We start from the raw sequence: 17,668 nt of genomic DNA, 5'->3' as shown, positions 1-17,668 counted from the left end.
CTGCATCGGCAGGCAGATTCTTTACCAATGTGCCTCCTGGAAAGCCCTATATATACACTAGCATGTGTGAAATAGATCCAGGGGAGGGGAGGCCAGGGAGCCTGGAGGCCAAGTCCACGCTGCTTGTGCTGCAGGCTCACAGAGACCCCCCAGGTGAAACCTTGAATTCTGCAGAAGGTTGAGGATGTGGGCTTTTTCCAAAAAGTGATTTCTCAAGTACTATTTGCATTGATTTCCTTTGGCCCAAGTGACAGCTGGTTTTATTTAAATCAGCTATTTTCTTGAAAGCAAGGGAAAGCTTACCTTATCCCATAATCCCTCACTCCAGAATGTAGGGCCTTGCAGTCTGGGAAGAATTCACTTCAGGTGGCATTTCTAGGAGGGCGGTCAGAATTGTACCAGCACAGATATTAATTCTAAGTAGTTAAATTTCTTGGTTTTGCCTTGATTCCAGTAGATGATTAATCAAGTGCCTCTGTCCAGGCTCCGGCTGCCTCCTGGACTGGTCATAAGGAGACCTCTGTTTGTGGATCCCAGGTCACGCGCACCACCTTCAGGACATACCAGGACTGGAGTCAGCGCCATGCTGGTTCCTGTGTGACATCTGGGCCTCTGAAGCCTGCCCTCCGATCTCAGCCCTGCCATTGATGCCCTCAGGTGTCTGGAGGGAAGCACCCAGTCTCCCAGCACTTTATTTGGTAGTTCAGTCAGTCGTGTCCGACTCCTTGTGACCCTATGTGACCCCGCTGTCGTCCACCAGGGTCCTCTGTCCATGGGATTCTCCAGGCAATAATACTGGAGTAGGTTGCCATTTCCTCCCCCAGGGGATCTTCCCAACCCAGGGATCGAATCTGAGTCTCTTCCATCTCCTGCACTGGCCGGCAAATTCCACTGCTGAGCCACCGGGGAGCCACATTTGTCCTGCTGCAAACACATTTTGGGCTTCCCCGGTGGTGCTAGTGGTAAAGAGTCCTCTGGCCAGTGCAGGAGATGCAAGAGACTCAGGTTCGATCCTGGGTCGGGAAGATCCCCTCGGGGAGGAAGTGGTAACCTACTCCAATACCCTTCCCTGGAGAATCCCACGGACAGAGGAACCTGGAGGGCTACAGTCCATGGGATTGCAAATAGGCAGGCATGACTGAGCGCACAACACACGCAGCACACACAGGCCTCCCAGGAAGTGCCAGTCCTGACCCTTTCTCATTTCATGCCTGCTTCTGGCAGCAGCTGAGATTCTGGCCTGATCGGGGCCCAGAAACTAAGGAAACGGAGGTTCAGGGCACCATGACAACTTGTGCCTGAAGTCTTCCCGACCCTGCGAAGACTCCCACCACAGCTTCAAGCAGCTTCTCTCCCAGCTTCAAGGCCAAGTTCTTTCCAGTAACCCATCATTCCTCATTACGCAAAGAGAACACCAAGGGCGTTATGTCTTGTGGTCAATAATTCACGTAAGGAAGTGAGATCATAGTCTGTCTTAGGAATTCTGAGGAACCTTAAGACAGTGTGTATTTCAGTACCAAAGGGATCTAGCGTGATTCTTTTGTTGGTTCATAAAATGCTCAAACACTCAAACCCTAAGTGTACTTCCCAACAGATATATCCTTCCATGTATATATATATAGAAAGAGGAATCTTTCAATATAGGGTGGAAAAATAAGCATGGACATTGGGGAAAATAGTCTAGATCTCACCCTGAGTCGGTTCCAGGGCAGTGGACATGATAGCAGCCTCGTGGCTGGGCATTGCCCAGCTCGTAGTCCTGCTCCAAGCCTTACGTCCACTCAGCGTGTATAAGACAAGCCACACCCAAAGACATCTGCACATGAACATGTCTTGCAGGACACAGCCTACACATAATATTGCTTCCATAAAGTAAAAGGTGGGGGCTTCCTTGGTGGCTCAGTGGTAAAGAATCTGCCTGCCAATGCAGGAGACACGGGTTCAGTCCCTGGTCCGGGAAGATCCCACGTGCCGCGGGGCAACTGAACCCATGCGCAACTGCTGAGTCTGTGCTCTGGAGCCCGGAAGCAGCAACAACGGAGCCCTAGGGTTGCAACTCCTGAAGCCTGCAAGTTTGAAAGTAAAGAGGTCTCTGTCAAACATTCCTGGGATCTGCACTGTCCCCCCATGAAAAGAGCACTTCTGTCATGACCAGACTATACCCACAGCCTGACAAGAAAGTGTCTGCGTGACTAAGACTTTGTGCCAATTAGTCCTTGCAGGGATATCAGGAACGGGGGGGTCTGACGAACAAAGGGTCGTGTCACTGGCTTGGCTCCTCCACGGAGACTGTAATGGTCCCTTTTTGCTCACTGGAGTCTGGCTTGCTCAGACTGGATTTTGTTCATCTTTTACTGAGACTGAGAAAAGTGCGCGCGGCAGTTTGTGAATTGAGTCTCCCGGCAAGGCTCTGAAAGACAACTGGTGTGGGGGGTGGTCTGCAGGTGTGAAAACCCCGGACAGACGGAGTGGAAGCCGGGCTGTGACACACAATAGCATCTGTGTGTGGCCCAGCAGCCAGCAAACGGCTTCCTTCCCCGCAAGGGGAGAGCCGTGCCAAGTGAGGACCACAAGATCTTAGAGATGCTCATCGTCTGTCTGTTGGAGGGAGACGTTTTAAAATGGACAAATAATTTCCTTGCTGTGTGCAGTCTGGATTTTCTTTCCTCTCCATGCCCTTATTTCTAATTCCCAAACTCTCTCCCCTCCTTCATCTGACAGCATTTTTATGTACACATGCGTTCGGTCTCCATGTATGAAGTCAGAGACATAGCAATTTGTCTTTCCAGAATCCTGGGGCTTTGCCTGTTCTGTGAAGATCCATAATGAGATACCAGAGTTCTCATTCCCTTCCTGTTAACATAATTAGTTCTCATTCCCTTCCTGTTAACATAATTCATGGAGTTTTTCCCTGTGCTCAGAGCACAGAGCTAAGTCCTACAGAAGCATCATCAATAACAGTGCATTCTCACCAGTGTCCTTGGATAGTTTGCTAAATTCTTTCTGAGCGCCTCTTGCTGGCCCTTGCAATGGTTAACTGGTAAACAGATTGGAAGCTAGGAATCCCACTGTGCCATCAGGTGTACATTCTATGACACAGATAGAGGATCAAATTCATGGAATCACATTTGGTGTGCCTGCAATCCCAGGTGAAGGTCATCTTTAGGCAAAAGTCAGCTTTCCCAAACACTGGCCCAGTTTGGGTGAGCTGGGGATTTGGGTTTTGTTTTCTTAACAGATGCTAGAAGTTAAAAACAGGAATCTGAACTATGCATCAATTTTTTCTTCTCCATGTCATTTTACCTGGCCCAAAAAGGCAAACGAAGGAGCAAGTAGTGTTGCTAAGTAACACTTTAGGATATAACCTGAATACTCCCTCCAAGTCATACAGGAATCCCACGTGTAACTTTCATAGCCCAACAAGCCAAAACAGTTCCAGGATGACAGATGACTGCAGAGCAAAAGGGACAGAAGGAATTTGATCCAAACGAAGACCTGTCGGCTTTTTAAATTTCAACTTAGAAAATATGGAGTTGGCTAGAATTTTTAACTTGCAAAACAAATAACCACTTTAACCATCGTCTAATCGTAGAGTCCTCTGTTCTCCACACTGCGAAGCCAAAACAGGTCCCAGGGAATAACTTTAGGAAAATAACACATTCATGCACACACAAAAAAAGGAACCTCAGCCGAGAACACACACTTCTTGCCTATCCCTGGGGTCCCCAAAGATGAAAGCAGACTGAATCTTTAAACATGATTCTAATGCCAGGAGCTCACTGTTCCTGAAGGACTCCAGCCCGCCCTCCGCACCCAGAGGAGGGCAGGGTACTCACCGGTCATGAGGCTGTAGTAATTGGGATAAGAGAGAGTGGGAAAGTCCGGGGTCAAGTAATCCACTTTGACCCCTCTGCTCACAATCTCTTTGAACCCGGGCAAGGACTCCAGGGCCTCATCGCTGATGTAGTCTGCTCGGAAGCCGTCCAACAGAAACACCAGGAGTTTCCGGCGGGCCGAGGCTGGCTGCGCCAGGCTGAGCACGAGGGCCAGCAAGAGGACCCTCAGCTTCCCTGCCATGCCGTCAGGAGCTTGCCCCAGCCGAGGATGCAGAGTCTGCAGCTATTCTCTCTTCTAGGGGCTGGGCCTTGACTACTGGCCTTCCTGAGCCAAGTTCACTTTCAGAATTTAAAGGTACAGCACCCCCTTTTAAAAAACGTCTAGGCTCACCCTTTACTAGCAAGTCTGGAGATGGTCTCCTTCAGAGAAGTCAAGTTCCCAAACCACCCGGAATAAATACCAGGGGACAGAGAGAGTGCAACCCGTCAGCCACAAAGGGGCACTTGCCATGGGTGCTTGCCACCTATTGAACCTCTACAATGGTGAAGTCACGTGCTGCTCAGCGGCTGACCTCTGACACCCCCCATCCCACCCCCCGCCAAGGAGTCTGGGGTGGAGGTCAGAAATGAGGCACTCTACGCCAGGAAACTGGCAGGGAAGGTCTTCAGATGGTGGTCAGATATTTTCAGGAGCTGGTTTACCCTCATATCCAGTTGTTTCCTCATATCCAGAAAAGCACTAAAATCCATCTGCTAGTTACTATATCTCGTGACTAGCAGAAGCTCCACGAGAACAGAAGAAACTCTACCAGAAAAAACAAAAAAACAAAAAATATGTGCTTGATGGCATGTACTCCCCCTTTGCCAGAATCACATATACACTGTCCCCTTGACCTCTTTGGAGCAGTTTCCAAGAGCTATCGGAGGCCCTGTCTCCAGGCTGCCGTCCTCATTTTACCCCAAATAAAACTTAACTCACAACGCTCACAGAGTGCATCTTTTTTAGTCGAGAGTTATGGCGACCAGTGAAGAGCCCCAGAGTGGACTTCCCTCCTTCCCCTGAACTCTACGAGGAACCTGAGCCTCGGTACCAGCAGGGGCCCCTCGAGCCCGTCCACCTCCTCGGGGAGTGCAGACAAATTTGGGGAAGTCTCTTTTGGTTCTAGGACCTCCCGCAGTGGCTGAGGATCCCGAGTTCTTGTTTTTTTAATATGGGGAGAGGGACCAGGGCCCTGCCCACTGACCTTGCTATGGGCCACAGGCCCCAGGTCTCTGGGGACATAGTGCGGAGACCACTCACTGGGACCAGTTCCCTCCATCCCCGGTGATCTGGGGCCAAGAGCACTGGAGGCAGAGCCAGCCTGGAACCCCACCGCTCCATCCCCACACTGGAGGCGCAGCCCTCAGGCTCCCTGGCAACTGAGTCCTCGAGGCAGCTAAGCCTGGGTCCCTGCCCTGTCTTTTCATCACGTGGTCTTCCCAACCACAGAGACCTCTCGTTCCTGCTGCAGGTGAACCCTGGAGCAGCGAGGTGGAAATAGAGACAGCAGAAGAACTCCAGAGGCACTCTGGGTCCAGGGCTCACCTTCCCCTCAGGGCCCGCCCAGGGCTCTCTCCCGCCTGGGAAGGCATGAGGGTATTAGGCACTTCCCTGCAGCCCTTGCAGTAGCTCGCATCCTCTGCTCCCTCCCAGGAAGGGAATGTTCTGAGCCTTCCAAGAATCCCCGGCCTCTGCTGACCCGGCTGGGCCCATCTGGCTCTGCCTCTCTGTGATGGGACCAGGTCTGAAGGGTTAGAAGGGGATGGACAAAGCTGGGGTGGCTGGAGATGGATCAGCCACACTGGAGAAGGGAGCATCCCCAGGAACCCAGGATGCCACCTCTAGGACCCAAGTTCTTTCACCTGGGGGTTGGGGGATCGTGGTGGTGTGTGTGCTCACTATGGTGAGCTACAACCCATGGGGTCCCTGCCTCCTCACCCCATGGTTCTTCCAGGTAAGAATACTGGGGTGGGTAGCCATTCCCTTCTCCAAGGGATCTTCCCGACCCAGGGATCAGACCCAGGTCTCGCGCACCGCAGGCAGATTCTTTGCCATCTGAGCCGTCGGGGTATATTGGAAGACACGTCACTTAAAGGACTCACTACAACCCAAATGGAAAGGCCCCCCATCAGGTGCTCTTAACTAGCTCATATGCAGCGAAATGAAAGGGAATTGACTACTGGATTTATATTTCCCACTAAAAAGGGTTCCTACACTGGACTGGTCTATAGAGAGGAATGCTAACCTCAAACTCACCTTAAAAGGACCCTCAAAAAAAAGAGGAACTACATTCACACCAGGACGAGAAGAAGACGACATCAGAAGTAGACAGCTCACCCGAGATGCTGGACCTGACTCCTACGATCATTTATAATTTTTCCCGACCTCTTGGACCTTTGCATATGAATCCAATGTTTTCATATCATGGATGTGATTCTATGCTAATTTTATAAATCAATCCAAATTGTTGGGTTTGTGGTCAATTACCTCTATCTAGTACTTCTGGGTTACATGGTGGATATCCCCCCTCCAAAGCTCTGTTTGACAGCCCTTCGAAAATGTATTTCAGAAGAAATTTTAATCCTATTCAGGCTACTCATGATTGCTATTAATATAGCATAACCATATTTATTTAAGAATGTATTTCCAAGATCAAATGGCAAAGTTCAACAATGCAAAACTGCGGTTACACTTGCACCAGTCTAATAGATGGGATCCTCTTACCTAGCCAATTGATAATACCTGCTCTGACCCTGGTCATAGATTTAAAGTCTCTTTTCAGCTCATAAGGCTCAATCAAAACAACAAGCCAACTCTCAGTCAATAACTGTGATCTCTCGTTTATTAAAAGGAAACCCCCCACATTATGAGATGGGCTTAGACAGTTAACAACAGGCTTTGGTCATTTAAGTTTAAAAGCTCCTCAGTGTTGGGAACAATTAAATCACACTAAGGATAATCAGCCTAGAAACATTGGGAAACTAGGCTGGGTGCCTTATGAACAATGCCTACATATTATTACCCTTAGAGACAGTGATCGGTATGGAACTGACTGGGTCAGACAACCAGAGAGTCACTAGGTTGTACCAAATGGGATTCAATGGATTTGTGGTACTAATTTATGGCCTTGGCTTCCACCTGGATGGATAGGAAAGTATACTCTGGGATTTGCATGGTGACTGACTCTTGTGACTCACAGAAGCTTCAGGAGACCAGCAGAAACTTTCTACCAAACACACACACACACACACACACACGTATATATGCTTGGTTGCATGTGTTATCCCTTTACCAAAATCACACATACACTGTCCTTCCCTACTACCTCTTTGGAGCAGCCTCTTAGAGCTATCTGAGCTGCTTTCTCCTGGGCTACAGTCCTCAATTTGCCCCCAAATAAAACTTAACTAGCAACTCTCACCTTGTCCATCTTTTTTAGTCGACAAACCGTATTATTTTAGGGCAAATATTCCAGAAATAGAAGCACCCACAGAGAGGTAGAATTTTAGATGACGGAAGTCAACTCTTAACTTCGCAGTCGGGCTGACCAAAGGGAGGAGTCAAGGAAAAGGGTGTTCTCTTAATTTGCTGTTATCCCTCGTCTCTGCCCAATTTAAACTCTCACAGTGAATTCCTCAGAATTTAGTAACGTGAACCTCTTAACTCAGGGTGTCAACAGGAGACAGTAGACTTCTGTGGAGATACCCTGTGAACTTTTCAGCAGTGCCCCCAGCTCCAGAGCATTTAACAACAAATTATCTGTCTACGTGTCAATCATTGTATCCATCTATGTGCAGAACTTACTTTATATTTCAAGGTGCTTGTGTTCAAACATAACTGTAGGAGGAGATACCTCTCAGCAGAATCATAGAGTCAGAAAGTTCCAGAGTTGGACAAGATAGTTGGGGGATCATTACTGGCACATTGGCCTGAGACAGCACTGCCCTAGAAGGGCAGCAATGAGAAAGACTTGGTGGGCGAGAGTTCGAGATGGACAAGCACAGCTAGGGACAACCATGAGGCTTTGTGCCAAGAAGGACCAGGCAGAAGAGGGCCTGGGAGGCTGGCCAGGAGGTCAATACAGGGCAGCAACCACAGGTGGGTCAGGAGACAAAGCACGAAGTCCAGACACCAGGTATCTGTGGGTCTTTCATTTGGCAGAAAATTCAATATAAAGGCTTATAAAATGTGCGTGGCCCATAGCAAGCACTTGAAGAATGCTATTATTATCATTATAACATTGCTCGGATCCTGGTGAAGCTTGCAAGGTTCTGGACAAAGCTTCCTAGGGACTGGAGGTAGTCTGACCTTAATCAACTCTAGAACGGCTGTCAACCAACCTCTGTTCTCTGCCTGTGATGCAACAGAGGCATCAACTAACCTTATTGTGGTCATCTTTTCACAAATATATATCTGTACTGAATCAAAATAAAAGAAAAAACACTCTGCAATGTATAAGAATTAAACTTTTTTTTTTAAGAGTAAAAGGCAACATTAAAAAAAATTCATACAACAATCATTCTATGCCTTCCTACTAGGAAAGCAGTTTTATCTGTGCACACTTTAAATTAAATGGTCTTCAAGAATGTACTCGGGCTTCCCAGCTGGCTCAGTGGTAAAGAATCCACCTCCCCGAGCAGGAGATGCCTGCATTCGGGAAGATCTCCTGTGTTAGAAAGGTCACCTGGAGGAGGAAATGGCAATCCGCTCCAGGATTCTTGCCAGGAGAATCCCATGGACAGAGGAGCAGAGTCGGACACAACTGAGTGAGCACCCAGGTGCACAAGAACGCACCCTGTACATACAGGGCAGCTAAGTGAGCAAGATCACCCAGACACTAAGTGGAATGGCCAAGAGCTGCTAGCCTGACTCCTAATCTCATGCTGTGGTCCTGCTTGGGCCTTTCATGGTGGGGAGCAGGGGCTCTCTCTTGATATGATCAGTCTCAGTTGGGGCTGCAGAAACTTGTCTCCTATGGTAGACCCTGGCCTCACTGCTCCAGAGTGCAGACTGAACCCATCCCACCACGATTCTAGTCTGTAAGACTGGGTTATTATAGACCTTTAAAGATGCCTCCTTTTTTTTTTTTTTTTTTTCAGTTATAGCTCAAGCAAGCAGAACTTTATTAAACAGGCAGCAGATAGTACACCCTTGAAACACGAGGGCGGGCTGACCTCGAAGGAGTGGCCCCTCGTATCATTTTGATCCAAAGCCAGGCTTGGGAACCACTGCTGACAAAGACAGGCAGCAACAGACAGGCCTGAACAAGGTCATGTCATCTTCAGATCTGCATGTTAGAAAGCAGGATTCAGAAGCCATGAGGAGGCGACATGGGTGCTGATGGAGGCAAGAATAATAACATCCACCTTTCTTGATATTAAGGACTTTACATGCGGGACTTTCCCGGTGGTCCAGGGATTGAGAATCCACCTGCCAATATGCCAATGCAGGGGACATGGGTTCGATCCCTGGTTGGGGAGCTAAAATCGCACATGCCTCAGGCGAAACCCGTGCTTCACAACAAGAGAAGCCTGAGAATTTCAACAAGCTACTCAACTAGAGAAAGCCCAAGCCCTGCAATGAAGACCCAGTGCTGCCACACACACACAAAAAAACTTTACATGCACTAATTCACTTAGATCACTGATCATTTATAAGGCAGGTATTTATATCCCTACAATACAAAGGAAATCGAGGTTCAGAGACGCCTAAGGTCAAACAACCCGAAGAGTCAGAACTGCAGTTCCAGCCCAGATCTCTTTTATAGCTTTGTATTTTAGGGGAACATATTCAGTTTGTGAAATAAGGAAGAAAAATCAAAGTCTGTGTGAAAGAAAAAATAATAATAAACCCTAAATATCTTCAGCTTGTCTTGATTAAACTGAGAGGGGGAAATAGGAAGTTGCTGTGAGAACACCGCAGAAGTGACTGTTGCAGGCAATATCCACTGATGGATGCGAAAATTAGTAGAAGAACCAGAAAGTGAGAAAGTGTTCATAAAACAAAAGAATGGGGCCCAAGGCAGGAGACATAAGAGAGACACAGGTTCGATTCCTGGGTTGGGAAGATCCCCTGGAGGAGGGCATAGCAACCCATTCCAGGATTTTTGCCTGAAGAAGAACCCAAGACAGAGGAGCCTGTTGGGCTACAGTCCATGGGGTCACAGAGAGTTGGACACAGCTGAAGCAAGAGCATGCACACACTATGCATTTTGTATTAAGGACTTGAGCATCCATGGATTTTGGCCTGGGGATGCAGGAGAGTCCTGGAAACAACTCCCTGCACACACCATGGGAGGACTGTACCTAGTGTGACCCTGATGATGGACCATCTAGAGTTATTCTGCATCTTCTCATGGTAAAATTTCTAAATCTTCTTACTGAAATCGGCAGAAGATTTTTTTGTGTATCAAAATATGTTTTAGTGGTTCCAGTGATGACAGAAAACTTAAAACACTGTGACCATTAAACAAAAGTTTGTCAAAGGAAATCATGAATGCTGAGCTAACTCCACTGTGCACCAGAGAAGCTGTCATGGATTAGCTTGTACAAGGAGATAGATACGGGTATTTATTGTTACAGTGTCTGTAATGGCAAAAAAGTAGAAATAATCTAAAAATTCGTTAACAAGAGTATGAATAAGTGATATCAGTTTTCAAAGAACAGAACACTATAGCTATCCAAAAGAACTGAAAGTGTTAGCTGCTCAGTCATGTCCCGCTCTTTGCGACCTCATGGACTGTAGCCCGCCAGGCTCCTCTGTCCATGGAACTTCCAGGCAACAATACTGGAGTGGGTTGCCACACCCTTCTCTAGGGGATCTTCCTGACCCAGGGACCAAACCCAGGTCTCCTGCTTCACCAGGCAGATTCTTTACTGTCTGAGCGACCGCAGAAGCCCCAAAAGATGTAGACGTAGAATGAGAAGTAGATGTCTAGTTCTTGAAGATCTCAAGAATAACAGTAAGTGAGAAAAACCAGTTGGAGATGAATACATACAGTCTAAAATATTAACATAAAAACATCCAGCACAATATTCCGTATAATAGTACCAACACCATGGAAACGATAAACATCAAAATCAGCACTGAGGTTTCCTCTGAAAAGGACAGAAGAGAGTGAGACCAGAGAGAGGTGCACTGGGGGTTTCAACTTTGTAATGTACTAGTCATTTAAGAAACAAAATAAAAACGCCAAGGGTCCATGTAGGACAAAATGCTACAGTTTCACAACTATGAGGGCTGGGACAAGGGTGCTATTTATATTATGCCCTTGGATTTTGTGCAGGCCAGAAACATATTATAACCTAAAAATCATCAGCAGCCCTGGTGATGAATTGAACACGTGGGTGGTAAGAGAAAGGGGTCTTGGATAGTTCCCAAGGTTCTGCCTCCAATGACGGAGTAGCACCATTTGTCAAGATCAGTACTGTAGGAGAATTGCCATCTTTAAGCAATCACCTCATCATATAAATCAGAAAAAAAGAGGGAAGTTAACCTAATTCAAACCACGATTCAAGGTAACAAAGGAACTTTATCTTCAGAATAGAACTAGGGAAGTGATCTCAGCATGGCTGTCAAAAGTACGCAATTCTGAGCCCTGGCCCAAGCACTCTTGTACAAATGACCTAAGGGTCTCTCTTTATGTCTTTGCTGGATAAACAGAAATCATCATGTAGGCTGAGGAAAGTAAAATGGATTATTTAATAATTACATAAAAGCTGAACGTAAAACTCACCTTAAACCAATAGAAACTCCTCAATGTTTTTCAAGAAAACTGAAGAAATGGTTAGTCGAAGGAGTTTACATTAAATACGTGAAATATGAAGGGAAAATGCAGTAGCATGTAAACCTTGATAAGGAATTGCTACAAAAAAAAAAAAAGAGCAAGAGAGAGAATTGTCACATCTTGTTTGCTGCCAGCTGGGAAGAACTGCTTTGAAAAAAATCAACTACAATCACAGAATTATAGAGTTGAGAATATGAAAGAGACTGCAGACATAATCTAGCGGTAATCTGTTCATTTTGGAGAAGAGAAAGTTGCATGTCAAATAGGGAAAGGAATGAAAGACCACAAAGGTAAATAAAATAATGAGTCCAGAGTAGGTATCATCTCCCATAATAATGCTTTTTAAAATTTCAGCTTCATTTATTCCACTTCTCTTCCCACCCAACCCCCTTTCATTGTTTATTTGCCTGTAATATATTTCTTTCCTGCTTTCCTGTAATGGTCCACAGGCACTTTGAAACCCTTGGGGCCAGCTACGTTTGGGAGTTGATCGTTTTTCTGATTTGAAAAGGTAACATGATGCATGTAGAATATATCATATAAACTCCAGCAGCATCTGAGGCATCACCCGATTATCAAATCTGTTAATATTTCTACAGAAAAATGAATGTACGTTCACACTAAGTGGGATTAAAGAGAAGACCACAAATAGCCTCCCATTAGATCAAGGTGAGTGTATGCCATCCAGTGAGTTCAGATAAGATCAGGATTTTCCTCAAGTTATCATGCTTTCAGAGCTTTTGAATTCCAGAAGTGGTTAATGACATATGCTTTAGGAGAAAACTCTAAATGTATCAGGAGAAGATATATACTTTGCCCTTAGTCTATAGGGCATGGTATGGCTGAGTCTATGTGGTGTATTGTTAGAAAGACAGAACAGAAGGGGTGGAGCCAGTCTCACTTTGGCCTTGGGTCCTTGCCAGCTCCATTTCTAGTCCACAGAATCCTTTCAATGAACCTCCAGCTTCAAAAGGGGGTGTGAGTGAGACGGATCTTTGCACCAACAGCCACCAGTAAGACTACTAGTTGCCAAGACACAAAAAGTACCTCTTTCTTTTTTAAGACTTTTTTAAATGTGGAGCATTTTTAAAGTCTTTTCTTGAATTTGTTACAATACAGTTTCTGTTTTTTATGTTTTGGGTTTTTCCAGCCACAAGGAAGGTAGGATCCTAGCTTCCCGGGATCGAACCCGCACCCCCTGCATTGGAAAGCACAGTCTTAACCCCTGGACCACCAGGGAAGTCCCAGTATCTGTTTTCAAACCAGGGCCTCCTACTGGGTTCCAGAAAGAAGTCTCCAGTCTCCCTCCTTGAGAAATTTTAACTAACGTTAATGATGCATCTGCCTTAACTGGGTCAGGTGGAACCAGACCAGCTCACCAAGGAAGATATTTACTAGACCTATGTTTATCCAGGCAGATAAGTTTGGTCTTGGTTTGACCCAGGCTCTTCCCTGACTGCAAGAGGCTGACCTCAAATGTCCAGTTATTGGGAGTCTGTTCAGTGAAGAGATCCAAGGATTGAAGCAATCTGCAAATAAGAATTCATTACAAAGACAGTTTATCTTCTTAAAAACACTGACTAATATTGAACACCAAATGCTGTTATTATGCAAAATATGTGCAGCACTCTGACCTCATGCTATAAAAGAACTAAATGTACGTATCACAGAGAATGTATATTTCAAGTCAAAGTTTGCAGCCTGTAACTGAAGTTTAATTTTAAATCTGGTTATAGAAGTGTAGCCAACACAATCTACAGAGTTCACTCAGCCTTATCAGTTAATTGAAGTAGCCTCTTGATCAAGAACACACCACTTACCAATAAAGTAAATGTATTTTACTTAAAAGAAGGAAGAAGCAGTCAACAAAACCTTTAAAGAGCCTGATAGGGATGTCATTTCTAGGAAGATGATGAACCAAGACTGATCTGCCTGGTGAAAACAACTAAAATGCCAAGTGATTTCATAGTGGAGACCCTTTCACCTCTTCAAAACACATAAAGTGAAAGTCGCTCAGTCGTGTCCAACTTTTGGGACCCCATGTACTATACAGTCCATGGAATTCTCCAGGCCAAAATGCTAGAGTGGGTAGCTGTTCCCTTCTCCAGGCGATCTTCCCAACCCAGGGATCGAACCCAGGTCTCCCGCATTGCAGGCAGATTCTTTACCAGCTGAGCCACCAGGGAAGCCCACAAAACACATACGCAATATGACAAATCCCTGTTAGTAACTGTGGTTTTGGGGGCCAGTTCTTCCAGGTTTGAGTCAAAATTTCTGCATAAGAGGAGGTGGGGCGGGCACAAGTTACTATCCAATAAACCCTCGCATCTCTGAAATTCACCACACAGGGCGTCGGGCTAAAGACACTCGGCTTCTTTCCTCCTGGGCCCTGCCTGCAGATCTGGTCTCGCATGATCTCCATACTAGACATTTAACTTCATAGAAAGCAACCTGTTTACTACAGAAGTTGCACTTTTTAAACTAGGAGATGTCAGGAGCAACTCTTATGTCAGGAAACCCAGAACTCTCTAACAGAAAATACGCCTTGGTTCCCATTTCAGAATAATATTGTTGAACACAGAGGAGCTTGTCTGAGTGAGCAGGGGCCTGTTTTAGGCTCTATGTGACAGCACTTGAAATCTTTAGGATTCTATGTTTTTATACCTAATCAGTTCTAACAACTTATTGAGCTTTATCTCCACAAAGTTTATGCTAAGGCAGAAAGACACAGAAGTTTTGCTAATGATAAGCTGCCAAGGGCTAAGTAAAAAGGACCTTTGCTTTGAGGGACAGTGATGACTATGGAAGAGGGAAGTGATGAGGAGGGCTGTTCGGTGAGGTCTGCACTGAGGTTGAGCGCTGGACTTGCCCCCTTCTTTGTCCACCTGTAAGGTCTGCCTGGATACCTGTTTTAAAACACAAACAGGATTTCATCTGTTTATGCCCATAAACAGGAGAAATGGCCTCAGTTTTTCAAAGAGCTGTCTCCCTCTAGTGGCCAAAGTTGTTTTTTTTTTTTTTTTAAGCCTCAAGCTTCCAAAGGAGCCTGGATCTGCTAAGAATATAAAACATCTACATTTTTTTATGGGGAGTATGTAAATAATCCTTGAATTTGGAAACGTCACTATGGTATATAATAAGTCCTCTCACTATAAATCCTGAATAATAATGCCAATTTCAAAGGGTTATTGTGAGGAAATATTTTGTTGCTGTTCAGCTGCTCAGGTGCGTCTGACTCTTTGCGACCCCATGGACTGCAGCAGGCCATGTTTCCCTGTCCTTCACCATGGCTTGGAGTTTGGTTAAACTCATGTCCATTGAGTCCATGATGCCATCCAACCATGTCGCCCTCTGTCGAAATATCTGAGTATCATCAAATGAGATCAACAAAGGAGCCCTGTTTTGGTTTGGCAACTGGAGGCTGATGAGGCGCTCTCACTGGCCAGGCAGTGGCTTTGGCTCAAGCTCAGGAGCACAAAAGTCCAAGAGCAAATGTCATATGATAAGAACCCTCATGATCACTTCCAAATAGTTGAAACCAAGAACCTTCAAATGATGAGGCAAGACTATGAACATCAAGGTCGGCTGTGGGGACTCCTCCTGACAAGTGGGGATACCCTGTCATAGGCAGAACAGGTAGCGCTAGTGATAAAGAATCTGCCTGCCAACATAGAAGATGCAGGATACTGGGGTTCAATCCCTGGGTTGGGAAATTCCCTAGAGGAGGAGATGGCAACACACTCCAGTATTTTTGCCTGGGAAATCCCATAGACAGAGGAGCCTGGTGGGCCACAGTCCATGGGGTTGCAAAGAGTCGGACACGACTGAAATGACTTAGCACTCACCAGCACGCAGCCGGGAGCCCAGTCCTTCCTGCCCAGGAGAAAAGGGGGAGCAAACAATGGGTGTTCCAGACAACTCCCACCCGGTTCAAGGCTGCACTTCCTTTCAGCTTCTGCTGCTCCAGCTGGACGGCAGCCACCACAGGCCCACAGGTTCACACGTGCTCCCGGAGGGGAGGTGTGAGCACACGTGCCCCGCCACTGCCAGGCTTTGGGAAACCAGGCTCAAGCTGCTGAGGCTGCCGTGCCATGGTTATGGCTCACAGGGGGCATCAGGCGATTCCGCAGCAAAGCCACATCACCTCTTCCACTTCCTTAGCTCTGTCTGCAATAATCTGGGAGAAGGCAATGGCAACCCACTCCAGTACTCTTGCCTGGAAAATCCCATGGGTGGAGGAGCCTGGTAGGCTGCAGTCCATGGGGTCCTTAAGAGTTGGACACGACTGAGCAACTACACTTTCACTTTCAGGAAATGGCAACCCACTCTAGTGTTCTTGCCCGGAGAATCCCAGGGACAGGGGAACCTGGTAGGTGTAAGAAACGCCGCGGGAAGAAGGAGCCACCCCTATGGACCGTTGATCAGGGCCTTTTATTGGGCGGTCGCTCTCGGGCAGAACTCCCAGGGGCGGGTGAGCAAGGAAGCGAGGGGTGTCTGCGAAGCAAAGGGAGTCTGCGAGGTATGAGGGGTGGGGAAGGGTTTTATAGCCCGGGCCGGGCTCCCATATAAGGAAGAAAACGCAGGCTTAGTGGTGATTGGTCTCCAAGGGCTCCATGTCGGCTCCTGATTGGACGGCTTGGTTGTCGGCCCGCCTCCGGGGCGTGTCTGCAGCACTCTGGGTCAGGACATGTCCCGACATGCCCAGGCATGGCTCAACACGCCGGACCTTGCCCTGACCTTTCAGTAGGCTGTCGTCTATGGGGTCGTACAGAGTTGGACACGATTGAAGCAACTTAGTAGCAGCAGCAGCAATAATCTGGGGGCCCTGGGCCTGCAAAGTGTGATACTGATTTACATGAAACCCCAAAGACCCCCAAATCACTAGCCTGTGCTGACTAATGGTTTCTTAGGGGTGATGCTGTTCTGCGCTTAGTTGCTCAGTCAAGTCCAACTCTTTTGCAACCCTATGGCCTGTAGTCCACCGGGGTCTCTGTCCATGGGATTCTCCAGACAAGAATAATGGAGTGGGTTGCCATGCCCTCCTCCAGGGGATCTTCCCAACCTAGGGATGGAACCCAGGTCTCCCTCATTCCAAGCAGAATCTTTACCGCCTGAGGCACCAGTGAAGCCCGTCTTAAGATTTCCTTACTGAGTTACAACATCTTTCATTCTCAGAGCTGGACAACCTCCTCTACCTGCCCCCGCCCCTAGCACACATGAGGCTGTTGTGGGGGTCTCCCTCAAGATTTTTATGGGGACCCACTGCCATTCACTTTGGCTGGGTCTTTTGTGGAGGGCTTTACCATCAAAATTCTCACTCTGCCTCCGCATCAGTAAATACCCTTTTCAGGCTTCATTCCAGGCTTAAAAACTAGTGTGGGTAATTTTCTTCCTGAGTTTGATTCAGCAGTGTCTTGTTTCTATGGAAACCCGGGCTGCTACAGAAGCCCAAGTCTAACTTCCTATTGCCCAGCCCTGCGTTTCACCAGCGATTTTAAAGTTGATTTTCACCTTCCCCGTGTATTAACCTCTGACTTTCAGAAGCTGAAGTAGCTCTGTGGAATGCATACGATCCACGCTCAGAGAACTCAGAGAAAGCAGAGTCCAAAGGAGCTATTTTACACTGCGCAGTCTTCAGACACCGAAGCCTGCAAACGGTGAAGACAAACATGGCGGATTCTCTAAGATGGCGCGCAGCTGTGGACAGGATGGCTGGTCGACCGCAGCGTGCCGGGATTGATTGGTAATGTCTGCCCCAGGCATCAGGGAGGCCATGGGGGCGCATGCTCCCCCTGAATCAAACACCGTCTACTTCAGAGCAAAGCAGCATATTTAGGCTGCCCGTCACCCGGGCCTCTAGTTCAGGGGTCAAGCAAGAAGGTTGCCAGAGTCACTTCTCATCCACCCAGACAACAGCCTTCTAGAGTCTGGTTCCTTGGGGTTGGAGCGCTGACACCCCATTCCTTTCATCTGGTCAAGCACTTTGATCTAAACGTTAAGCGTTGG

General features: G+C 47.1%; 1 protein-coding gene across 4 annotated transcripts in view; it reads right to left on the bottom strand.

The window, feature by feature from the left end:
• ENPP6 (ectonucleotide pyrophosphatase/phosphodiesterase 6) overlaps positions 1-4,079 on the bottom strand; it is a 79,005-nt gene extending 74,926 nt beyond the window's left edge. For all 4 annotated transcript variants that reach the window (XM_068970328.1, XM_068970329.1, XM_068970330.1 and 1 more), the window contains exon 1: positions 3,837-4,079. In XM_068970328.1, coding sequence (XP_068826429.1) covers positions 3,837-4,077 — 241 coding nt within the window. In that variant the 5' untranslated portion in view covers positions 4,078-4,079. The remainder of the gene's footprint in view (positions 1-3,836) is intronic.
• Positions 4,080-17,668: the final 13,589 nt, after the last annotated feature.

Source organism: Capricornis sumatraensis, chromosome 4 (assembly GCF_032405125.1).
Source record: "Capricornis sumatraensis isolate serow.1 chromosome 4, serow.2, whole genome shotgun sequence".
Classification (NCBI taxonomy): Eukaryota; Metazoa; Chordata; class Mammalia; order Artiodactyla; family Bovidae; genus Capricornis; species Capricornis sumatraensis.
The sequence above is the reverse complement of the archived record's forward strand: the minus strand, read 5'-3'. Positions and strand labels throughout refer to the sequence as shown.